The sequence below is a fragment of the Nannobrachium achirus genome (assembly GCF_963921795.1).
Source record: "Nannobrachium achirus genome assembly, chromosome: 6".
Classification (NCBI taxonomy): domain Eukaryota; kingdom Metazoa; phylum Chordata; class Actinopteri; order Myctophiformes; family Myctophidae; genus Nannobrachium; species Nannobrachium achirus.
In genome coordinates, this window is record NC_137815.1 from 19,082,369 (window position 1) to 19,108,600 (window position 26,232).

Here is a 26,232-nt window from a genome sequence, read left to right on the forward strand (position 1 = left end):
GGTAGTATCGATACAATCGATTCTTTGCACTGCCGATTCGATACGATACAAATTCAGACGATACGATTCGATTAGCTGTTTTCATTGCGATATACTTAGATTTTTTAAGTTAACAACGATATTTCGATGTAGTTACTATAGTTACACCCCTGCTGTCTATACATGCTTCAGTTCAGAAACAAAAACAAAACAGAAATCACTTAGAACTGATAAAACCTTTTATTTCACTTTAAATGATTTTACATTTTTGTTTTTCCTGATTATAACATGAAAGGTAAGAACCTAGAACTGGATTTTTTTTTTTTTTACCTTTTATTTATTTTGTACTTTTTTTTAAAGACAACACAAATCTAATATTACGGCAATAAACAGGTAAGAGGTGTGGGGGGGATGGGTATTCTTTTGTGTGTCATTTTATTTATTTGTTTTTTGTCTTTAAGCTAACTCTAAAAAATGTCATAACCACGTGGCGCTAAGCAATAAAACCGTCACAGAAGATGCTTTTTTTTTTTCATTTGTTTTTCTTTTAAGCAGAGTACTGGTCAGTATAAACAAAAACAAAACAAAAAGAAATTAAGAAAGAAAGAAAAAAGCAATTCTAGAGGTACCAGATATACAAACATTCACTACTGCATGGGACTGCTGAGTTTCCCCCTCTTATCAAGCTAGAAGAACACAAGAATGGCCTTGTTGTTTTGTTCGGCTAAAGAATAAAAAGTGTTTTCTTTTTTTTCTTTTTTTGTGCGTGAAAACAGTTGTCCTCAACTAAACAGAAATGACAGAGACAAATGATGAGGGGCTTTTGTCTAACACACCTCAGTGTATGGCGGAATGTTCCAGGCTGGAAAAACAACAGGATATTATTGAGACACTGAGTACGTTTTAATATTAAAAAAAGAAAAAAAAAAAGGAAATGCATCGACTGCATCTAAAATTCAAGGCTCCGTGTATGTCTCTCTCTCGAAACCACAACTCACGACACCCCCGTCCTCTCCCAGTTAAACCCTACAGTATTTAGACCAGAAAGACATCTTGTGGTTCAGCTTTGCTCAGGATTTTGAAAAAAAAAAGAAAAGCAGCAAGAAAAAAGTCAATGGTTCTGTGGTCATTCTTAAATGACCACAGAATGAGAAGAGCATGATCTGAACCAACCAGACTTCAACCATCATGTTCTACACCAGGGTTCCCCGATTTGTTTTCCCCAAGGGCCAAATTATGTCTAGGGTATCAAGCCACAACATTGAAGGGGGCGACTGTGGCGTTCCCTCTACTCCAGTGACAGTTCAGATATTGTCGTTGTCGGGTGAAAATCCTGTATGTCCAAAACCGTTCGTTTTGCATTTATCATTTTTAAAATGATTTAAACTAGTGAAAACAGCCGAGGTGCGGTGCGAGGCGTTGTGTGCTTGTAGATCTGCTGTTTCCACTACTTTTGTGTGACGGCCTTGTTTGATGAAGCAGAGCTTTACTTTGCGAAAGAACGTACACATTTTGAGATACAGGTTTTCCACCCGACAATGACGTTATACTAGTGTTGTTGCTGCTCTTATACCACCATTATTACTGGGGTTGGTGTGGGCCAGACAGTAGCCCCTCGCGGGCCGCCTATATTGGGGAACCCTGTTCTACACCATGTGCCCAGTGGTTACTTTGAAATGACTGTACTTTCAAGTTCAGCTCATGGCCGCTTCTATCATCTGACTAGAACTCCATATTTGGTGGTTCTACCATCGGACTAGAACTTTTCTAAAACGCTGTGGACAAAGCACTCGCCCTCAGTACGTAAGTGAAAATATAGATAGTCCTGGTCAAAATATTATTGAAGATTTTGAAAATAGCGGATCTACAAGCTCACAGATTTGTAACCCATTCAGTTTTGGGGGCTTAAGGAGTTATTCCATAAGGTTTGGATCCTGAGAGTCCCTTCCTAGCAATGCAGTGGAGTCAATAGTGCAATATTTGTCTACGAAATGTAAAATGGACAGCTTGTAGATCGGCTATTTTCACTATGATTGAAAAGAATACTTGTGTATATTCTCTGTTCACCACTGTTCAGAAGGCTGTGGAGGAGCGTTGAGTCCCGGGACCACCAGGGGTCAAAACGGGACCACCAGGGGTCCAGACGGGACCACCGGGGGTCCAGACGGGACCCCCGGGGGTCCAAAAGGGACCACTGAGGGTCTCTGTATGAATGAACACTGGGGGGTTTACACTAATATTGGGGTCCCAGAGAGGTCTGTGGTCTAAGTCTAACTGGGGGTCCTTGAAACGTAAGGTTGAGATTCACACGAGCAGCGTTCTAGACTTGTGGGTTTGGGATGGACTCGTAAATTAAACAAAACAAAAAACAGATGAAATGCAACCGTTTCTTTGCAAGCAGGGTCGGAGCTAAACAACATCCAAAAGGTATTTTTGTTTTTCATTTCCAAAAAGGTAAGTTTTACAGTTAGAATTCTAAAATGTTTTACAATTTTACAGTATTCAAGAACAAAAACCTAATTGTTAATTTTCTTGCGTTAGAAATGACAAATTATATTAAATAAAAAGATAAACATATGATGTGGTTAACAACATGGTTGAAAGCATGGCGGGTTCAATGGAATGTTTGGCCTTTTATTCTAATTCAACCAATCTTGATTTCCAAACTGGAACGGCAGACAAAAGAACTGTTGGGTCCTGTTTATGATCCAAAACATCCATTTAAGCACGCATTCTGATCCCACTTAAGCCGGATTTATACTTGGTTGCATGCCTCAAAGCATAGCCCATCTATAAGCGCACTGATAGCTTATAGATGGCCTATTTCTGGCACGCGACACCACTACACACACACACACACAAGTAATATCAAACTCTTTATGAGCTCTGCCAAATAAACCAAACCACACCCACAAAACCATGAGAGTTGATGACCGACTCCACAGCCGACGCATAATCAATTCACTGCGGGTTCATTTGGTCAGTGTCACAATACAACCTCGTATCGACCGATCCGTATTATTAAGCTCAGCAGAATGGCACTGCCACTCAAATAAAAAAGAAAGAAAGTAACGTTTTGACATTGTGTCCCCCTGAAACGTTGAAAACCCTCCCACGTCAAATCAAAAGCAATTTATTAGTCTGGGTTTGATCCAGACTCAAGATGGGTGGAGAATGAACTAAACATCACAGTGTTTCGTTTGAAAATAAATGAAAATTTAATCAACTTTTCTTGAATGTTTTCTTGTAAGTAGAATAAAACCAGACATTTTTTATTTTGCCAGTACACTAAGAAAAAGCAGAGAGGAGAAGAGGGGACAACGCTATGAGTCACTAGAGAGAGAAAACAATGGATTCCAAAATGTTAGGAAGGAGGAGGAAACAAGGAAAGGTTTGAGAATCCAGAAGCGAAGGTTTTTTTTTTAAAGGGTGCACTGGACAAAAAAAGAACAACAAAATTAACAAATGTATCGATATTATGTCTGGCTTTAACCGTAAATGAACAGAAAACAAGCGCCCCCTCCCTGGGTATCATGTATAAGACTTATGCTGAATTTATACTTCGTCTGATTCAAACATTTGTCGTAGGCTTTTGACAAACTTTTTCCATATGATAGCAGTTGTTTTGTTGCGGCCATTTGTTTTCCGCTCGGTTTAAGTATCAACAGCAGCGCCTCAGATGACTGAAATAAAAGTCTCGAGAGAATCTCCCTGCTCATTTAAAGCCTGAATTATTCTTAAGTCGTGCATCGCAGCGCTATGCCTCGTGAGCTTGTAGAACAGATTTTTTTTAACTAAATATGAAACGCTTCCCACAACTGAAACAACCGTATGCAGCAACAAACTGCAGTTTTACTGGTGCTGCCTCTCCTTGACATTGAATGACATGACATGAAGGGCGATCATACCATGAATAAATTAGGCTTTAGGGAAATCGATAACGGCCTTCCCTGGACTGACAGAGAAGGAAGGAGGGAGCGAACGAACAAACGAACGAAACAAGGGCGGTGGGGAGAGGAGTGGGATGGGGGCGGGGTGGTGAGGGTCAGGCATGCTTCATGCCGGTGTTTCATACAGAAGACTGGAAGGTCAGAAAAACAAGGAAGAATGGAGGGATGTATGGCAGGGCTGTGTGAGGAAGAGGAGAAGAGAGAGAGAGACAGAGGGGAGGAAGAGGAGGTTAAACAGTGAGGTCTAGTTCTCTCCCTCGGCGGGGTCGGCCTCTTCGCCCTGGTTTTCTGACGTCCACAGCTGGAAGAGACACACAGGACCAGCAGTCAGTCAGTCAGTCAAATAAACCAACAATTTGATGTGTCAGTTCTCTGGTGTCAGACAGAGGTTAACATACAACGCTTTCTATATTCGACTATTTGAATACTTTGAGGTCGAATAATTCGAATACTAAAAATCACTATTCGTGAATGCCCTATCTCTCTCACACACACACACACACACACACACACACACACACACACACACACACACACACACACACACACACACACACACACACACACACACACACACACACACACACACACACACACACACACACACACACAAGCTTTATGACTACTTCCATTAGACTCTTTCATGCCCGAGCTAGCTCGGGTGCTTAATCCTATTTATTACTTTATTTATCTATGGACATTTTAAGTATACTTTCACATTCATACAAATTAAGTTCTTAATGGATAAATGAAGTTATTTTGAATTTTGAATTGAATCTGTAATGTCCGACCCGAATCGATGTCCGACAATTAATTATGAAAATGCGTCCGGCCCGGGCCCGAACCCTCGGGTTCAGACGGGCCTGCGGGTTTTCGGTCAGGTATCCCAGTGTGTGTGTACACGTACATACAGTCAGGTTATCTCTAAGTAACTGCATGATAAGGGTTCTGTCTGTGTGTGTGTGTGTGTGTGTGTGTGTGTGTGTGTGTGTGTGTGTGTGTGCGCGCGTGCGCGCGCGCATGTGTGTACATACATACAGTCAGTCTCTTAGTAACTGCATGATAAGGGCGTTTGTGTGTGTGCGTGTGCGTGTGTGTGTGTGTGTGTGTGTGTGTGTGTACATACAGTCAGGTTATCTCTTAGTAATTGCATGATGTTTGCGTGTGCGTGTGTGCGTGCGTGTGTACATACAGTCAGGTTATCTCTTAGTAACTGCATGATAAGGGTGCTGTCTTTGTAGGAATCCTCGTTCAGGGTGTCGAGCTCGGCGATGGCTTCATCGAAGGCCTGCGGGGAGGAAGACACAAGGACGTTTAGTTGGCTCACCGGACAGACGTTGCCTGGTCAAACAAGGAACATTCCAGACCTGGGCTACAACACTTGTTCTTCAATCCTTCAGAATGGGCTCCGTTGATGAACAGTAAATGCAAACCATTCACCAGCCAAGCCAACATTAACACATCAACCAGTTTTCATAAATTAACAAAAAAAAGAAAGGAAACTTCAATTCGGTCCATTATATCTCCCCTTTAATAATACCAATTTATATTGCGTTTTATATCATTTTTATCGTTGATTCGTCACCTTTACAACGAGGTACAGTTTGTAAGCATCGGACATTCATGGAATGAGCACAACAGCCAAACGTGTGGGTAGCGCCTAGGGATGGCCAACGGCTAACCGTTACCGTTAAACCGATAAGAAATTGGTTACCGGTAAGCACTAACGGTCAATTTTGACCGATAAAAAGAAAAGAAAAAGGAAATCAACCCATGTGTCACACCAAAAGCCCCGTACACCAATATCTACGCAACATCAAGTCATCAACCAATGACAACCATGCAACTATACGCGCTGTGGTCACACATTTCTGGGACACAAATGTCTGTGTAACATCCATGCATTCACTTCACGCAACTGCGAGTCTGCGACGCGAGTCGTACACGCTGACTTGTTCAACAAATGCTCCGTCGTCGATTGGATTTTACAAAACAGACCCCGTCACATTGAATCCCGTTTAAGAAGAGCTTAAAACACAACTTTCTAATGTTACATGTTGATGACGTGAGGAACGCTAAAGTCGTCTTGGTTACAGAGTAGGATATGCGAAAATAACAAAGCTGAGCTCAGAGTCGCAAATTCAATGATCGCTGCATCAGCACACACAAAACACGGACGAGAGAGAAGAAAATGAATGAAATGGACATCACGTTTAGCCGATTCAACCATTCCAAAAGTCATACGATTGAAAGTTATTGCTCTACATACGAGCATCTCGCTGCGGCTGTTTTGTTAGGCGAAAGCCAGGGAGTGCACAGAATGTTAGAGAGGCATGGGCTGAATGGCATTTTGGTGGACAATTCTGTTGATAAAAGTTAAGGGCTCCAGCCCCCTTTGCTGTATGTGCGCACGTGCCTGGCGAAAGCGTATCACATTACAGACTGATCATTTCAATGCCACCGTTTCTTTGCAAAAACACATTTCTTTTAGAAAACATTTGTATTCTTGTTTCTCCTAGTTTTATTGTTTGTAATGTGTAAATATGGCACTTTATTATGGGGAAAAACGGGTGTATTTTCCTTTTTTAAATCGCTAAAATAGCGCATTTTTGAACACATTTCCTTAACGCATTTTTGAAGACATTTCCTTAACGGTTAACGGTTAATTAACTGATAAGGCCTTTCGGTTATCGGTTAAGAAAAAATCTCCATTTGGCCATCCCTAGTAGCGCCGACCCAATATTTGCCAACATTCGGTCCATTATATCTCCCCTTTAACTCATTAGAGGTTTACAACGTGCCAACGCACCAATCCCTTTGATGTCCCTGTGTGCCCGTAACGTGCCAGTAAACTATACTGTACTGTAGCTACTGAACCAGGCTACTGTGGTGACGAAAAACACTCCATTTCCCAAAATGCTGTGCAAGATCACGTGAACGGGAAGTGCCGTCTCCCTCGTAGACATGCATGTTACGCTGCTGCAGAAAAGTGCATTTTTCTCCTAATCTAGATTTTAAATCACCTTCATGTTTAAAACACAGCCTTTTCTACCGGCCGTTACAAACGCTCTGTGACCCACGATTGTTTAAATACTTGGATTACATTTACTCTGATTGCTTTTTTGCCAGGAGGACCTCAAAGGTATGTAAAATGGCGGGTTGCCATGGGCACCTGCCGATTAAATGTTGAATAATCCTGGGCACCCACTGTGTTAATTATGCCAAATGTGTATGATATCATTATCATCGTTGATTCGTTACCTTTACAACGAGGTACAGCTTGTAAGGAACTGGCACTCGTGCAATGAGTAACACAGCCAAATGTGTGGGTAGCGCCCCTCCAAAAATTGGCCAAATTGGCCTGGCAGGCCTGCAATACTGTTCTTTTGGTGTTCACCTTTGTTGCACCCATGTTAGCAATACCCTAAATGCATTTACTATGGGCAGCCATTGGAGGGCAGTATAGCCTGTCCAAAAGAAATATGAAAAAAATAAATACATATATGTATTTTTAATAACACATTTTTTATGCTAAAACGACGAGTCATGCGTGTACGTACCGACTTGGCCAGGCTGCAGGCCTGGTCTGGCGAGTTGAGGATCTCGTAGTAAAAGACAGAGAAGTTGAGCGCCAAGCCCAGCCTGATGGGATGTGTGGGCTGCATGTCCTTCTTACTGATGTCAAACGCCTCCTGGTAGGCTCCCTGGGAGTTCTCCACCGTAGCTACAGGACACACACACACATACAGAGATGTTTAGCTTGGAGATCTGTTCTTTTAGAGCAGTGGTTCTCAACCTGTGGGTCGGGACCCCAGGGGGATTCCCACATGATTATCTTATTGTCAAATAAATAATATAAGAAAGAGGCATAAAGTGTAAAAACATCTCGCAATACGAGGCGCTGTGAGCGTGTAGATCTGCTATTTTCACAACATGTATCTTGTCAGGGTGTTGGGGGGGGGGGGGGGGGGGGGGGGGGGGGTTAACAGTTTTACTGCCATAATTATGTATTATTTATTTATTTGTGCTGCCATCAAAAAGTAGCTTACCTTTGCGATGTTATAGAAAATTATCTATGGATGATTTCCAGACAATCGTTTTTAGTGGACACATATATGTGTACTGTAGCCAAACTGACGGCAGGGGGAAGCCTTATGCAAGGAATGGATGTGAAATGGCCCTCTCCAACTTTCCGTCATTCAGAGCATGGAAATGCATAATCTAGATCAGGTCCACAGAGAACAGCCAGGAAGTGAATTGGACATGCATTGATGTTTACGTGTGGTGGAGATTTGAAAGCAGCATTACGGGAGATGTTTTTACTGTACACACCCGCGCGACCTCTCATGAGCTTACAGTCATCAAACAAGGTAAAAGAACGGCCGTTCGTATTGGCAACGCGCTGCCGTCAGAATTGAGACGAGCGTTAACATTCGAAGCGGTAAAAGAGTTCATGATTAATTTCTCATGAGGGACTAATTAAGCTTCAGGTGGAGTCAGACCTAAAGCGCATGCATTCCATTATATGTCTTCTAGCGTTCCTCAGGAGTCTGATTACAGACAAGCAGCACTTATTCAAAGGATGCTTCAAAAGACTCTCCCATCTACCAATCCATGCAGACATAAACAACTTCCATCCAGACCACCCCCCCCACCAGCTGACTTCACCATCCAATCAGCTTGGAAAAAGGAATGAGAGTCCAAGGAGATCCCAAACAAACACCTGGTGTCAGACCCCAACCAACACGTTTAGGTCCCTGGCACCAACCTCCCAAGGAGACAGTGGTCTAAACTCAATCCATTCAGGACTGGACATCATGGCCCTCTAGGGCAGGGGTTTTCAAAGTGGCACCCTGGGGTGCCGCAACAGCAGTCCAGTCCAAAATTATAATGTAGGGGTGCCTCGGATTAAAAAAATATTTATGAGGTGCCCTGAGACAAAAAAAAAATTGGGAACCCCTGCTCTAGGGTAGGGTTAATGCATAACAAACTGGGGGCCCTTGAAATAAATTAAAACATTACAAATTCACTGTTCTACAATAAAAAAGGTTGTGAGCCACTGTTGGTCTTCTGGTTAATAAAGCTAGAGAGACGCTCCTGAGTCATCAAAGAGACAAAGTGCTCTTTCATTCTTGTGAACATGAACACGTCGTCTGTTGAAGACATGTTTATAAATAGAGCAGTGAAAAGACTTCTCCACAAACAGAGGCAGCTTCTACTCCTCCTGGGAATAACAACACAATATCCTTCTGTTTAGTAATGGATTTATTCCCCTGTTTACGGTTTAAGCGTGATTACCAGCACTTTATTTAAGCATAGTGTGTTGGGTGTGTGTGTGTGTGTGTGTGTCTCCTTTGAAGTTACTGAGACCGTGTGTGTGTGTGTGGTTTGCGGCCCAACAGGAGCGGAATGGGAGTGGAGGACAGTCTTCGCTCAAATGAGCGTTGCGCTCGTTCTGGCGCATTTTAAAACTACTTTTTTTTTAAAGGTCACCATTAACTGTTAGAGCTTGCCGATAACCAAATTCCTAACGGTTAAACAGTAACGGTTAACTGTTGGCGATCCCTAGTGTAGAGTAATGGATGTGTAGGGTAATGGGTGTGTAGAGTAATGGGTGTGTAGGGTAATGGGTGTGTAGAGTAATGGGTGTGTAGGGTAATGGGTGTGTAGAGTAATGGGTGTGTAGAGTAATGGGTGTGTAGGGTAATGGGTGTGTAGGGTAATGGGTGTGTAGGGTAATGGGTGTGTAGGGTAATGGGTGTGTAGAGTAATGGGTGTGTAGGGTAATGGGTGTGTAGGGTAATAGGTGTGTAGAGTAATGGGTGTGTAGAGTAATGGGTGTGTGAGTTACTCACTCTTCTTGGAGTCTCCCGAGGCGACCTCTGACAGGTATCTGTAGTAATCTCCTTTCATCTTGAGGTAGAACACCTTGCTCTCTGCCTGGCTGGCGTTGGCGATGAGGAAGCTGTCAAGAAGATGCTGAGACACAGACACACACAGACACAGACAGACACACACACAGACACACGAAACTGTAAACTGTGGTGTCATTGTTCAACTCTGTTGTCATGTGACTGATGCTGAGCTGTCAGTGTCACTCAATGATACACCTCCATCCCTTCTCTCTCTCTCTCTTTCTGTCCTTGAGGTTCATGTCCTCCGTCTCCTCCCCATCTCACATACTTCCAGGTCAAAGGTCATGCATCCATTTATGGATCCTGGGCCTCTCTGTCTCTGCTCCCCCCCTCCCCCCTCACCCCTCCCTCCTTGTGTGTCTCAGCTCATGCAGGGCTCCAGGACCACTAGTCCATCTTTCAAACATGGCAGCTAAGGCTGGGAAATATATATCGAAAATGTATCAACATGCGAGGTATACATATCGGCGAAGACCGACATATTGGTGTATGTGTGTGTGGTTATTTCAATAAAACCATTGTTGGAAATAAGACATTTAATGTCTTTATTCTATGTGTACTGTGCAGTGTGCATGCATGGATATGCGGTATGCTGTTCATTATCTAGGTTAGGCAGGCAGTGCACCTAAAGCAGAAAAACATTAAAAACCATATAATGCAATCTATACCTCGATCTCATGCCTGAACGGATTTACAAGCAGATTCTTTGTTTGTTTGAAAGCTGTGAATGGCGTGCAAACGTGTGGCGCATAATCCGTGCACCATCATGCACTGCACATTAAAAGGTAAAATGTTGGCAATTGAAGACATAAGTTGCTTTTTAATCCTGGCAACAAGTGTATTAAGATGTTATAAAAAGCTCTATCATGTCTCTGTTGAGTTCTCCTTGCTATGCCTTCTGACCACAACGCTTTCATGATCTGTCCTGTGCATCATTCCATAGTTGACTTTAGGAACATGATCTGTCCTGTGCATCATTCCATAGTTGACTTTAGGAACATGATCTGGGTTGCGATGTTGAAGATAAGATCACGTTAAACGGAACATAAACCTGTTTTACTTTGCACCAAGCACAGACATTTTCTTTTTACAAAGGGACTCGTTTGAATAGAAGACGGGAAAGGGAAACAATTTGATGTATTTTTTTTGGCCATATCACCCACCCTACAATCAATAAAAAGTCTATCTCTGATTTGAATCAACTCAGCCGGAAACGTATCAAAAGGCCTTCACGTCACTGATGCTTTCCTAACGCCGCCATGGTTAGAGAAGCACAATAAGGAAATGGTAGAGAATGCACAAAGCTAGCTGACAGTCAGTCAGTCAGTCAGTCAGTCAGTCAGTCAGTCACCCACAGTCATCATTATACGCTCGTCACCAGGGGTGTCACACCAAATTCTGGGCTCTGGGTACTTTAACTACCGGTATTGAAAAATAGCAGATATACACGGCGTGAGCTTGTAGATCTGCTATTTTTGAAAAATCGTGAAAACTTGAATATTTCAAATCCTAAGGTTTTTTTTTTCCTTTTTTTCAAAAACCTATGTTTCTATGTCAGTGGTGCTCAACATTTTTCACGTGAAAGACCCCCAAAATGATATGCATTTGGCTACGGACCCCCATCTCAAAATATTTACTTCCAGGGATACGAAAATACGTATATTCAAAGATTTGCACACATTTTCACGACTTTTCAAAAAAAGCAGATCTACAAGCTCGCTTGTAGATCAAGCTCGCTTGTAGATCTTGTATATCTTGTATATCTGCTATTTCTCAATAGCTAAAGTATATCAAATAATTAAGGTCCCTCCACGTTGGGCCCTGGGAACTCAGTCCCATTTTCCCCTCCCCTTGTGACACACCCCTGCTTGTCAGACCCTCTCTTCTCCTCATCCATCCATCCTTTGCCCTGAAAACTAAGCTCCAAACAGCCCAAAACAAACTAATTAGGGTCCTGCTTAACCTTCCCTATCAGACTCACCTCACCGCTACTCACCAGTTAAGAGTGGGGTGACTCAGAGTAGATGACGGAGTACAGCAACTTGCAATGGGCCTGGTGTACAAGATACACTACACCACTATGATACCCAAGTACCTGGCAAAATACTTTATAAACGTTAAGGACGTCCACAATTACAACACCAGAGGCAGCGCCACAGATCACGTTCAACCCAAAGTCAACTCAAACAAAGGGTCAAACTCGTTCTTCTGCTATACAACCAAAATGTGGAACGCCCTACCGAAGGCCTTAAAGGAGTGTGGTTCCCTAGCATCCTTTAAAATCGCCCTGAAAAACCACTTACAGGCGGCAGCCGTTCGCAACTGGCAATAACGAACCTAGCCCAGCCTCCCCTGACCCCTCTTTGTATTTACCTACTGTATATATTTTTTGCACTGTTTATTTTATTTTTATTTACTTTTTTTTTTACTATATCTACTGCATAGTACTGTGTTCTATCCGTCTCTCATTCAATGTTATATGAGATACTTTAAAGGACAACTTTGTTTTTTTACAACAAGGGTTCATATTTTAGATTGTAATTAGAGAAAAGAAAGTGTTAAAATGTTTTCATTTGCTTCGTTCTATTGTTTTATCGCGTTTACCATGCTAAAATGTGGGGCATGCGTACGCATGGGGGCATGCGTACAAGTGGCTAAATATGTCTTTGTAGACACAATAAGCCAGCAGTTTCTTTATTGCTATTTACAGTAACACTTCTAGCCCCCACAAGTCACATCCAACCATGAAAGGTTGCGTTGTATCTTGGGAATGGGCTTATTCTGTGTAAAATGACATATTTAGCCACTTGTACGCATGCCCCCAACCACTGAAATAATAATCTCTAAAACAATAGAAAGAAGTAAATGAAATCATTTTAACACTCATCTTTTATATTCTTTAATTACAATCGAAAATATGAACCCTTGTTGTAAAAAACTAAAGTTGTCCTTTAATGGTTTCCTATGGAAATAAGCTTAGTCTTTTCTAGGATCTCCTTTTAGTTGACCTTGTACCAGTGATTTGTACATGTCATGAAACTGTACCTTTTTCTGTGCAACCTTCTAATAAATTCTTCAATCAATCAATCAATCAATCATCATCATTGTCTATCCATATCCATGCACTCTGCTCACCAGCACGTCGTTGCAGATGTCTTGTAGCTCTGTTTCGATCTTCTCTCTGTACTCGCGGGCCATCTGCTGCTTCTTCTCACTGCCCTCCGTCTTCTGTTCGATGCTGGAGATCACACGCCAAGACGAACGCCGCGCACCCACCTGACGCACGCACGCACGCACACACACACACACACACACACACACACACATCTGCAGCTTAGATCATGTGCACGCTATGCTGTAGCGGGTGGAAATGTGAGCAGTGAAGTGCTTGTACAACAAGTGTGACAAAGAATGAAAATACAATAGAGGACAATCAACGAATTGCAGTGGTCTGGATCAGTGGTTCTCAACCTGTGGGTCGGGAGTCGGGACCTCAAATTATTTTGGGAGGTCCCCAGGTGATTAGCTTAATGTGCAACATTGTTTTCTCACTCAACAGTAAACAAACCCACATAAAGTTTAAGTTGTATAGAGGGTATCTGCACATTTCTAAAGTGACAATTTAAGGACTTTTTATTACCTCTAAAATCACAAATTAAACATTGGCTAAATTCTCAAATATTAGAGGCAGAAATTGTGAAAATAGCAGATCTACATGTTCTACATGCTCACAACGCCTCGCGTTAGATCGTCTATTTTCACAATAAAACCGTCAGGGTGGGTGGGGGTCCCCAGTTAAAATATGATTATTTTTACCCCCCAGGATTACATAGGCAATTGGCACTGGGTGAAAAAATCACACCCGTGTGAACTGAGCGGTGGTTTACCCAACCAACCCCCCCCCCCCCCCCCCCCCTCCCCTTGGGCCGCAAAAGTCTAGAGTTCAGGCCGCTTTGTGTGTGTGTGCCTGGTCTGGCCTGGCCTGAAAACAGCGCCCCTCCCTTAACATGTGTGGTCAGAAAAGGTACTACACCACAGGCTTGAGGCTACATACGGACGGACGCACCCACCCACATACATACACGTACGTCTACACACACGGCCACGTATAGGAGCGGCGTGACCACCGCTCAAAAATGGGTTGCAAATTCGTGGGATAAAAATTTGAGAAAAAAATTAAAAATAAAATATGATTATTTTGGGGGTCGTGGTCTGAAAAGGTTGAGAACCACTGATTTAGATCACAGCCTGTGTGTGTGTGTGTGCGTGCGTCCCCTACACACCACGTTCTTGTAGGCCACAGACAGCAGGTTGCGCTCCTCGTTGCTCAGCTCCTGACCCTGTTCCGTCACCGCCTTCATGGCGGCCGCCATGTCATCGTAGCGCTCCGCCTGCTCCGCTAGCTTAGCCTTCTGGACCAGATCGTTCTTATCCATCTCTGCACTGGACGGACAGACAGACAGACAGTTGGTTATGTTAGATACCAGGGTGTAGATAGAGCAGGGGTTCCCAAACTTTTTTGTCTCAGGGCACCCCATGAATATTTGTTTTAATCCGAGGCACCCCTACATTATAATTTTCACTCCCAGCACCTTATATTTATAGCATATCGTCGTTGTCGGGTGGAAACCTTGTATGTCCAAAACCGTTCGTTTTGTATTTATCATCTATAAAATGTAGTAAACTAGTGAAAACAGCAGATCTACAAGCACACAACGCCTCGCATCGCGAGGCGTTGTGTGCTGTTTTTGTGGGCTGTTTTTACTATTTTTGTGCGACAGTCTTGTATGATGAAGCAGGGCATTGCTTTACCAAAAGACGTACACATTTGAAACTTGGAGATACGAGGTTTCTGCCTGACAGTGACGATATTTTAGTGATTATGTGCGAGGAAAACGTTGAGATAATAGCCATTTTGGTTAGAACTGACTGAAAATAACTTTGTACTTCAAGTTTAAAATGATACTAAATATTTTTTCAAGTGTCCAAATCAAATGATCTCGCGGCACCCCTGGACTGCAGTCGCGGCACCCCTGGGTGCCCCGTCACCTACTTTGAAAACCCCTGAGATAGATATATGTGATCTCTACAGTAATGACTAGATAGATATCGTCCGATGCCAGATTTCTGACTGCCATAGACCAGAGCTTCTCAACCTTTTCAGGCAGCGAACCCCCAAAATAATCATAATTTGAACTGGAGACCCCCCATCCTGACGAGAACTAAGAGTTGAGGCATTACATTTTAACACTGTTCTATTGTGAAAATAGCAGATCTACATGCTCACAACGCCTTGAAATGGCTATTGAATTTGGCCAATGTTTAATTTGTTTAAAGGTATTAAGAAAAGTCCTTAAGTTGTCACTTTAGAAATGTGCAGATACTCTCTATACAGTATACACTTAAACTTTATGTTGGTTTGTTAACTGTTGAGTGAGAAAACAATGTTGCACATTAAGTTAATCATTTGGGACCCCCCATAATAATGTGGGGACCCCTCTGGGGGTCCCGACCCACAGGTTGAGAAGCACTGCCCTAGACCACCGATTTGGTTAACACTTATGGTGCCAACCCCGAGTTTCCCAGACTTGGCAGTTTTTTGCACAAAAAAAAAAAAAAGGAAAAAGAGTAGGCTCTCCCAACTCTCTTTACTTCCAACTTCCGGTTTTGCCATGATCGCGATCACAAAATGCATGTTTGACTCCCAGAACAGCCCATGGCAGCTCCCATGGCATCCCTGTTTGTTTACATTTGAAGAAAACACTATAGCCTGTACGGATGTCCGAACGGATTTCCAAGTGGATTTCTTTTTGTTTGAAAGCTGTGAATAGCGTGCACACGTGTGGCGCATCATCCATGCATGACCCGTGCATGACCCTAGCTCTGGTCCATCGCGTCACCTCCAGTGACGCTCTGACAGACCCGTCGGCAAATGAATAGACCGCGATTTCTCAGCCCCTACGAGTGCTCAACTTCAGTCTAAATAAACAAGACTACTTCACTACTCACCAAACCAAAGGTAGTTTTGCGTTGTTGAAAGTCTATTCTCCGCGGTGGTGAGCTCGACCGCCACTTATTTCCGGGTTGTGAACCATTGTATCTGCGGTGGCCGCTGGGTGGCTCAAGGTGGGTGCGTTTTATTTCATGACAAAAATAGTGTATTTTACAGAGTGGGTGGGGTGTTGAGGGTCTCACCACCGCGGAGAATAGACTTTCAACAACGCAAAACTACCTTTGGTTTGGTGAGTGGTGAAGTAGTTTTGTTTATTTTGACTAAAGTTGAGCGCTCATAGGGGCTGAGAAAACGCGGTCTATTCATTTGCAGACGGGTCTGTCAGAGCGTCACTGGAGGTGACGCGATGGACCAGAGCTAGCATGACCTGTGCACATCGTGCACATTGAAAGGTAAGAACCTAAAGATTCTGGCAAAGGAAGACATTGAAGATAATACATTAATATTCTGCCCAAAAGTGCCACATTTTCTAATCATATAGAAAAACAAATCAACTACTTTCAACCTGGAATTTCTACAAGCTTGCAATGTGAGCGACATGTTGTGGGCTTGTAGATGTGCTAGTTTTGAAGGTTTTTGAGTAGGGTTTAATTACATACACTTTTACATTAGAGATGTCTAAAACCTCAAAGAATGTCAGATAAATAAATGGTAAAGCCAGGCCTCCATGGCTCCATCACCGACAGACCAACAGATACAAGGAAGTGACAATCTGACAATGTTAAGGAAAAGGGTGATATAGATTTTTTTTTTTACAGGTGAACTTCTCTTCATTTGAATGAAAACCACACAAGGCAGTAGAGATATTTAATCACATGGGCCTGAGCATCCCTTTTCTAAGGGCAAATATTCTAGGCAAACTACTGTAGCAGATTCATAAAACTAGACGTCAGTGGCTGGAAGGTGGGACTGACTGGGGTTCATTTTCTTGAAGAGTTCAAGTAATATTTAGTGTGTGGTTTTCTAAAATGTAAGGCACCTGTCACTGATGTATTGGCCATTAGAAGAAGCACTATCATTTCATCATGAGTTACTCATGTTATAGTGCACGATATGAGACTGCATATAGAATATATTTTTAAGTTACTGTTACGCGACCGCATATTTCCCGGTGAACCTGTGCGCAAAGGTGGGGGCCGATGGGCAAGGAGGGTTGCGAGCTTATGAGAAACAACTAAAATAAGACCTTAAAACCTGGCAAAAACAGTTGAGTGCATTAGCGCAAGATTAGATGAGGATAAAGGAAAAACATTAAATGGAAAACATTAAATTAACTTCTGAAAAGGCTTCTAAGCCTACACTATAATAGCCTACTAAAAACTAGTGAACCGCGATCTTGCCACACGTGAATAATTGTGGTTGTAAACAATAACACAGACAATATAAATCCTTAGTCTAGTAGTGGGAAGAAGAGGTTATCATGCCCCCAAATAACTTTTAAATATCTTGCAATTGGCGACGAGTCTCTTACTAAATCGGCAAGAGTGCCTCTCATTCTCAATACATAAAGGCCTCTCCATCATCAGCAATAGTCAGTGGCAGAGCTCACTCTGGTCAGTGGTGCGTGTTCCCCACACTCCCAAGCCCCCACCGTTGCGCTCAGGTTCACCGGGAAATACTTGGTCGCTACTGTTACAATTGTGATTTAAATAACACTGTAAACACAAAGGCAGTGATAAACAACCATGGATCATCAGAAATGAATAATGTCAGGCCATTCTTAACTCAGGGAAAACAGAGCCAACGCAGCAGCCTCTTAGCCCTGCCTTAAGACTGCTTATACTAGTTGGTTATACTAGTTGCCCTCCAGTATCGCACACTGAAAATAGACGATCTACAAGCTCACAACGCATCATGCTGTGTCGTGTGCTTGTGGAACAGCTAGTTGCAGGGAGCTTTATACTGCCTTGTACCTTTGGATAAATTGACGATAGCGTTGGTTCTTTCATTGTGTCCAGATAAGCGGTGGCAGTGTGTTTGTCTGACTAGACTCCTATCAATGGTTCATGCAAATCTGGCACAGCCACACCTGGCTTAGAGTTCCTGCCACTTCTTCTGGGATGGCTTTGGACTTGTCAACATTTACCACTGTAGCAGCAGTCAATCGTTTCATGAATAGCAATTTCATAATGTATTTATGACAACTTTATTTACAAGTGGATGCATTTTAGATTTCAGACAAGAAACAAACAGACTTAAAGATATGATTCTTAATAACTACAAAATGAAGGAGGCAAATTAACCAAATGAACCCTAGTGTTCCTACTCTCAGGAGTGAACAAATCTACAAGCTCACGAGTCATGTTGCGAGCCCAGAAAAGATATTGCGATGGTAGTTTGTGTAGACCAGGGGTGCCCAAACTTTTTTCAAAGGGGGCCACATTAGAACATATTAAAACACCCTCGGGCCAACTATCTCCTGACCATAATAAAGTCACATACATATGCATCGCAATTACAATATTTTATTTAACTATCATCATCAATATTTATTTAATATGTGTGTCAGGTGTGTGACTCACATTACCAAATGTAACCAGACGTGCAAGGTAAAAAATACTATAAAATAAAAACTTTTTATGGTGCTGGCGGGCCGTTTATAGGCCGCATAAAATTTGTCATCTGGCCGCATTTGGCCCCCGGGCCGCACTTTGGACACCCCTGGTGTAGACTGTAGAATAGATTATTAACGTCCTCTGGGAACCTCTGGTCAACTCAGTATATAGGGTTTAAGTGGCTCAATCTCTGGTGCGTACTGCGTTGATGTATGGGTGTGTACATTAATCTCGGGTGTGTACTGCGTCAATGTATTGCTGTGATTTCTACTCAATAGCTGGCACGGAGACTCAAGATTCATTTCTTTTTTAGCTTGCTTTCGTTTGTGTGACAGAATAATCACGGAAATCCGTTCCCAGTTCACAACCCTTAACAGGTAGATCAACAACTGTGCCCAACAATCACACACACAAACACCCACGTATTTAAGACCGGCGATTTTCAACCTTCAGAATTTCAGCGATTCTCAACCTTCACAATTTCAGGGGTCCCAGTTTGAGGCCACGGACCGCTTGTTTGATACAGGTTTAATGTCTAGTAACCCAATCTAAACTGTAACACATTCATTTAAATCTCAGAGTAACATCCACCTGGACCGCTGAGTCTAGACTCATATGTTGTCGGTTATCATTTTCCTGTTACCAAGCAAACACTTCATTACCGATCACCATCCTGTAAAACATTACTAAAGGTCACTTCAGAGTTTCAACGACTCTCTGATGGGTGTTCCCTCCCCTCCCCTTCCCAAACAAGTCTATGAATCTATCTATTAAATCAATTTCATACATGGGGGTCCCTGCTGTATCTCCCTCTGAGCTAAGTGGTCCTTGGCCTGAAAACATTGAAGACCCCTGATTCACGCCTAAATACACCCTATGGTTATGGGAAATGATGTTAGTATTTAGCATAAATGTTACGCACAGCCCATCTATGCGCTTAGCCCTGATTGATGTGTGTGTGTGTGTGTGTGTGTGTGTGTGTGTGTGTGTGTGTGTGTGTGTGTGTGTGTGTGTGTGTGTGTGTGTGTGTGTGTCTTATTTTTTTCTAACATTACATTAACTGTTCCCGTCAGCCATATTTAGATCATGGGAACATAGCGTCTAGTTGTTGTGCCCTGTGCGGGGAATGTAGTTAAGACGCGGTGACAGCTACCACACGACAGGCTGCTCTGATTGATTGAAGACTTTATCAAAAGTCTGCATAGAAAAAGGTACAGTTTCATGACAGTACAGTTCACCGGTACAAGGTCAACTAAAAGGAGATCCTAGTACGCTTTTTGGCTTATTTACACAGGAACCACTTTATGTATCTCATATAACATTGAATGACTGATGGATAGCTACTAACGACCCATACAGTGACTGACAAAACAGATCCCGTTACCATGCCAGACCCCACCACCCACTCCACCCAGTTAGCAGCCCTAAAAACTAAGCTCCAAACAGCCCAAAACAAACTAATTAGGGTCGTGCTTAACCTTCCCAATCAGACTCACCTCACCGCTACTCCCCAGTTAAAGAGTGGGGTGGCTCAGAGTAGATGACAGAGTACAGCAACTTGCAATGGGCCTGGTGTAGAAGATACACTACACCACTAAGATACCCATGTACCTGTCAAAATACTTTATAAACATTAAGGACGTCCACAATTACAACACCAGAGGCAGCGCCACAGATCACGTTCAACCCAGAGTCAAGTCAAACAAAGGGTCAAACTCGTTCTCCTGCTATACCACCAAAATGTGGAAAGCCTTATCGAAGGCCTTAAAGGAGTGTGGATCCCTCACATCCTTTAAAATCGCCCTGAAAAACCACTTACAGGCAGCAGTGGTCCGCTCACTATCCCGATGGGCCGCTGTTCCGACTAGCGTCGGCAGGTTAGTTACTGAGGTACGGTTACTGAGGTTAAGTTTAGGGTTAGGGGTAGAGTTAGGGTTAGTTTTAGTGTCAGAATACCGGCCCGTCGGCACACTGATGCGGACCCCAGGCAGCAGCCGTTCACAACTGGCAATAACAAACCTAGCCCAGCCTTACCCTCCCCTGACCCTTCTTTGTAAATATTTACTGTATATATTTTTGGCACTTTTTTTTCCTGACTATATCTACTGCATACATAGTACTGTGTTCTATCTGTCATTCAATGTTATATGAGATACTTCAATGGTTTCCTGTGTAAATAAGCCAAGTGCTTTCTAGGATCTCCTTTTAGTTGACCTTGTACCAGTGAGCTGTACTGTGACTGTACCTTTTTCTATGCAAACTTCTAATAAAGTCTTCAATCAATCAATCAAAGCCAGACCCCTCCACCACCACCCAGTTAGCAGACCCCAGCACCACCCAATCATAAAGGGGAAACGGCATCGCCTCACGTAAAGCAGCTACACCCAGCACCACCCAGCCCCGTCCCAACCATGTAAGCCAGGTTCACCTGCTTTGGCTGCCTCTCCCCATTTACAATCCATCAATCCATCCAACAATCTATATGCTAACTGGGCTAGCGACACGGTGCCATGGCATTGGTCCGAAGGTTCATTATGCAATAATGCAAAAAGATGTCATTTTAACCTAGCCTAGCGCAGCTAGACAATCCAACCATATTAAAACAAAGTGCAGTTAGGGAATGTACGTTAATTATCCACTAGGGGGGGCTGGTTGACAAGTTATAGCATTTAATTCTTTTTCCTTGGCCCCCCCCAAACGCTTCAAAAAAAATTGTGACCCCCCCTGCGTGACTTGAGGAAAATGCATGGCCCCCCCTCCCTCCCAATAAACAATAGGCTTATGTTTTAAATTCACACCAACAGTAGCAGGCAATAACATGAATGCTGACCTATTAATATAGCACCCTATTTGACAATTGATTGATTAATTGAGGGTACAGAACAGTACAGTTCATTGATACAAGGTCAACTAAAAACGACCCAAAGAAAGCCTTTGGTCTTAAATTTGGGTCCCTTTGTACTCAACTCATACAGAAAGGGTCCATTTGGTTCCATAGGTGGCCTCTTGGGGTTACAACAACACCCCAAACAAAAGAAAGATTGAGCAACTGTGAACTATTTTCCATGATAATAAATCTAAATCATAGTTTAAATATGCTGTTTCTCCTACCTCCTTCCCAGCCGGCAGCCTCCAAATCAGTGTAACCAAATGGACCCATCACCCTGATTCACCCAGCCTCGAGCTGGAGGGTCCATTTTGTGCCTTCTCTGGGTACAGAAACTCCCAAAGCAGTGGCTAGTTTCAGAGCCACCTGCTATTCTCGTTTAACATAAAGTGATAGTTCGCCTATGTTTTAACCAAAGCTGTATGAAATACTTGCCAGACCAGTAATGTAGTTGTTGGAAGGGCATGAATCGGTTATGATTCCCGTGGTCAGACTTAGTCATTTTTGTGCTGAATAAAAGTAGTTCCATTGAGTTGGCTGGCCCTAAATGTTATAATAAACTAATCCACAAAACTGCCATCATTATCATTGTTGACATATTTCTACTATAGAGCGAGTTTCGTTCAACTTTGACCACTCTGTCACATGGTACTATTTCTTGTGTCGAGTAAGATCACTGCGCCCTATCACGGCGTGTGCTTGTTGTGCTGTGCTGCAGCACACGCCCCCATAACAAGTGGTTGCATGCAAAGTTGCAAACCAGCATGGAATAGTCTAGCGCAGCTGCTCTATCTGACGTTGCTAACACAAGGGAGATATATTATCCAGAATATCCACGCCTTACTGGATAAAGGAAAAACCTCTTCCACCGTTTCCCCAAGGATAAGGACACCAGACAAGTTTGGCTTTTTGGAGCCTGTGGGTTTTCCTGTTCTTTTTAGCTCTGGTCCCGTAGCTAACGCTACGCTATGTCACTGGTGAGCACTTGCGCACAGAGCCGCGGCAGCCCAGGCTGCTCAGCCTCTCGTCTGTAGTAAAAAATAAAATATATACTTTCACTACTCACCAAAACAAAGACGGTTCTAAGATGTTGAAAGCCTACTTTCCTTAGTGGCAACACTCGTAGCCCCCCACCTCACGTCTAAAATACACATTTGGTGCAGAAAAAGAAATATTTCACTGGAAGTTTTAGCTACTCCACACCGCCCTCTACAGATATTGTCAATAGAAAAGTCCATTGACCAGATTTTGCCTTCCGGTGAAATATTTTCTTTTATGGCGAAAAGTTAATTTTTAGAGATGAGATTTAGACACAGATTGCCCCCACTACGGAGAGTAGGCTTTTTACTCTATGAAGATGTCTTCGTTTTGGTGAGAAGCGAAACTGTACTTTGTATTTTTACTACAGACGAGAGGGTGGGCAGCCTTTCCAACGGCGCAAGGGCTCATAGGTGACATAGCACTACGCACTACTTCAGTGCACTACGCTATGGACCAGAGCTACTGTGTTCTTACATTGACGATTGACGAGGGTAAAACAACGTAGGACTAATACTAATACATAACATATATTGTCTGTACCATTGGTTCTCAAAGTGGGATCCGGGGACCCCCAGGGCAGGGTCTTTGAGGGAATATAAGGGGGTCCCCAGCTAAAATTATAGTTAGGACCGAAGGCGAGATTTTGTTTTTCGCCCGGTGGTGCACTGCGCCGGCTGCGCCCAATGAATGCGCTCCTTGTGAGGACTACAGAAGCGGAATATACCAAGTCAAGTCACCATCAGGGGGAACTTGATAAAGATAGGGGAGTAAACACGTATGGAAAATAACAAAAGAAAACATTTTTTTAATACAAAATTCAACAAATTAAAGTTGCATGACCCCCCCTCCAGCCAAAATAAAAACGTAATGGTCCCCCCTATTGCTCAGATAAATATTTGATATCCCCCCCCCGCTATGGACCATACCAACCTTAAGTATTAAACGAACAGTCCCTTAGTTAGCTGCATTAGTATATAGGCTGGCTATGCCAGGCTAATTTTAACCCACAGTACACACACACACACACACACACACACACACACACACACACACACACACACACACACACACACACACACACACACACACACACACACACACACACACACACACACACACACACACACACAGTGCATGTTAACTTGAGAGGCTGAGCTGTCAGAACATGGACAAACTTCACCATCATCACACAACACCACCTTCCTTTTAACTCAACATCAAAGCCTCCTCAACGCACGGTTTGTCGATATATCGCAAAAAGCAACGATATAATGACGATATGAACACCCTGGCCTACACAACAGAACCTCCTTCCTACCCAGTGCTCCAGTACAGTAACCAAGTACATGTTAGGTACAAATCCAATGTAAAGTATCTACAGTACTTCATCTGTTCTTTAGCCTATTTACCTACTGTTTTTTTTATCCTTTCATTTTTATGTAAGTTTCTCCAGACTATATCTACTGCATATTAGAACTGTGTTCCATCTGTCTGTCATTCAATGTTATGTGAGTTACATATCTATCATAGTACTGTGTTCTGTCTGTCTGTCTGTCTGTCTGTCTGTCTGTCTGTCTGTCTGTCTGTCTGTCTGTCTGTCTGTCTGTCTGTCTGTCTGTCATTCAATGTTATATGAGTTAAATATCTATAATAGTACCGTGTTCTATCCGTCTGTCATTCAATGTTATATGAGATACTTCAATGGTTTCCTGTGTAAATAAGACAAGTGCTTTTCTAGAATCTCCTTTTAGTTGACCTTGTACCAGTGAACTGTACCTTTTCCTATGCAAACTGACAATAAAGTCTTCAATCAATCAAACTGGAGCGTTTCAATCCTTTCACTTCTACTCCACTACATCTCTGATCCAGATTATTTTACTTGTACTCCTCTAAGAAAGGTTTAGTTACTAGTTAGTTACATTTGGATTAGCCGCAAATTGCAACACTAGATTTTTTTATACTCGGATGAATCTAGGGTTGCAATACCTCCCATAGGCAGCCAATGCATCAAAACAGTTTTTTGCTATCTGATTGTATTAAACGGCATCAAACTCACCAATATTGGGGCTGTATGGAAAGCCAAGTTAGGAGCTACTTTCTATCAAGAAATTGGCTTCAGGTGATAATTTTTTCTAAGTGCTGGAGTTTGGAAGCGCTTGTGGGAAGTCACTCAGCGGTCATGTGTTCCACCTGGTTCTAAATGTCACATAATGCAGGTGGCAGCGGGACGCTGCGTAAATAGAAGACGAGCGCTTCCGAAGTTCAACACTTAGAAAATAAACCATGTCTGCTCGGATTTCTTGACAGAAAATAAATCATAACAATTCTACGGTGGATTTTTCTGAAACAAACACTTTGCAGATAGCAAGACAAGAGTAAATTCAAAGCTTTCCATAGAGCCACAATATTGGTGAGTTTGAAGTCGTTTAATACAATCAGATAGCAAAAAAACGTTTTGATGCATTGGATCCCTATGGGAGGTATTGCAACCCTAGATTCATCCGATTAAAATAAAATCTAGTGTTGCAATTTGCGGCTACATTTGGATTAGTATTTCAACCACTTCAGACCTTTTCAAAACATCTGTACACTTTTGAAAGCTTGAAATGACACATTCTGCATAATAATGAGTACTTTTACTTTGTGTACTTCCAAGTACATTTTGACTTGACTTTTACTCGAGTACATTTTGCATTCCGGACGTTGACTTATTGTTAACAGAGTATTCCAATACTACACTGCAGTATTGATGCTTTTACTCAAGTATAAAAGATGAGTAGCCTACATTTTGCTGCTACCACAAGCACGCACGCGCACACGTCAATTGGGTATATGGCATTTGGCTACAGCGGACAATAATAAAATGTACTGTAATCGTGTGCTTGTTGCTAAGGTATGGCAACATGACTGGAGTCATGTTGCCATACCTTAGCTTTTTCTGAACTGACGCCACACACACACACACACACACACACACACACACACACACAGTAGCTGCAGCTATGCCATCATCCACCCATGTTAGTTAGCTAGATGCATTAGTATCTAGGCTGGTTATACCAGGCTAACACACACATGCACTTCCATCTACCGCACACAACAGCAAACCTTTCTCAACGCCCTCCTAAAGCCCGCCTGAAGCCCCGGTCACAACTCGGGTTGTTTAAACTAACAGTTTCGGGGTGTTCAGGGGGTCCCCGGTCAGACCTAAAGGGTTTAAACTAACAGTTTCGTTTCGTGGTGTTCCGGGGGTCCCCGGTCAGACCTAAAGGGTTTAAACTCACAGGGTGTTCTGGGGGTCCCCGGTCAGACCTAAAGGGTTTAAACTCACAGTTTCGGGGTGTTCAGGGGGTCCCCGGTCAGACCTAAAGGGTTTAAACTCACAGTTTCGGGGTGTTCAGGGGGTCCCGCTGCTGTTTACGCTGTGAAAGATGTGAAAGATGGCAGTTTAGTTGATCAAAGCACCGCTCCTCCTTCCTTCTGTTCAGGGCACAACCACTTCCGCACAAACACTTCCGCTCAGTGCTGGCGTTTTCCAACGGGTCTGAGGCCTTAAAGCAGGGGCACGCGACCCCTGGGGGGTCCGCGGGGGTACGGCAAGGAGACTACGAAATTGTTAGAAAAAAATATATATATATTTTAAAAAAAAAATACATTTTGAAAATGTCTTTAATATAAAAACACATATTTCCATCTCTTTTGAATAGCGTGTACAGGATTATAACTCTATGGATGGAGAGGGAGTCGATATATTGTTGTATATATCAGTGGTTCTCAAACTTTGTCATGTCAAGGACCCCCAAATTAAAATCATATGTATTTGACCGCGGACCCCCTTCTCAAAACATTTTGTTCCAGGGACCCCCAGAAGCAGATTTGAGTTACGCCCTAA

At 42.9% G+C, this 26,232-nt stretch overlaps 1 protein-coding gene across 4 annotated transcripts; it reads right to left on the reverse strand.

The window, feature by feature from the left end:
* Positions 1 to 251: 251 nt before the first annotated feature.
* On the reverse strand, positions 252 to 25,849 carry LOC308286725 (14-3-3 protein beta/alpha-1). Of its 4 annotated transcripts, none has more exons than XM_080727836.1 (7): positions 25,725 to 25,849; positions 14,128 to 14,287; positions 12,980 to 13,120; positions 9,785 to 9,908; positions 7,490 to 7,653; positions 5,122 to 5,217; positions 252 to 4,230 (listed from the first exon to the last, which is right to left on the reverse strand). In XM_080727836.1, exons 2-7 carry the CDS (start codon positions 14,278 to 14,280, stop codon positions 4,174 to 4,176), a joined length of 735 nt encoding a protein of 244 aa, XP_080583962.1. In that variant the 5' UTR covers positions 14,281 to 14,287; positions 25,725 to 25,849; the 3' UTR covers positions 252 to 4,173. The 4 variants fall into 4 exon arrangements, with proteins under 4 accessions (XP_080583962.1, XP_080583964.1, XP_080583965.1 ...); XM_080727838.1 differs by having other exon boundaries at positions 14,128 to 14,282; positions 25,725 to 25,828; XM_080727839.1 differs by lacking the exon at positions 25,725 to 25,849 and adding an exon at positions 25,514 to 25,535 and having other exon boundaries at positions 14,128 to 14,282.
* Positions 25,850 to 26,232: the final 383 nt, after the last annotated feature.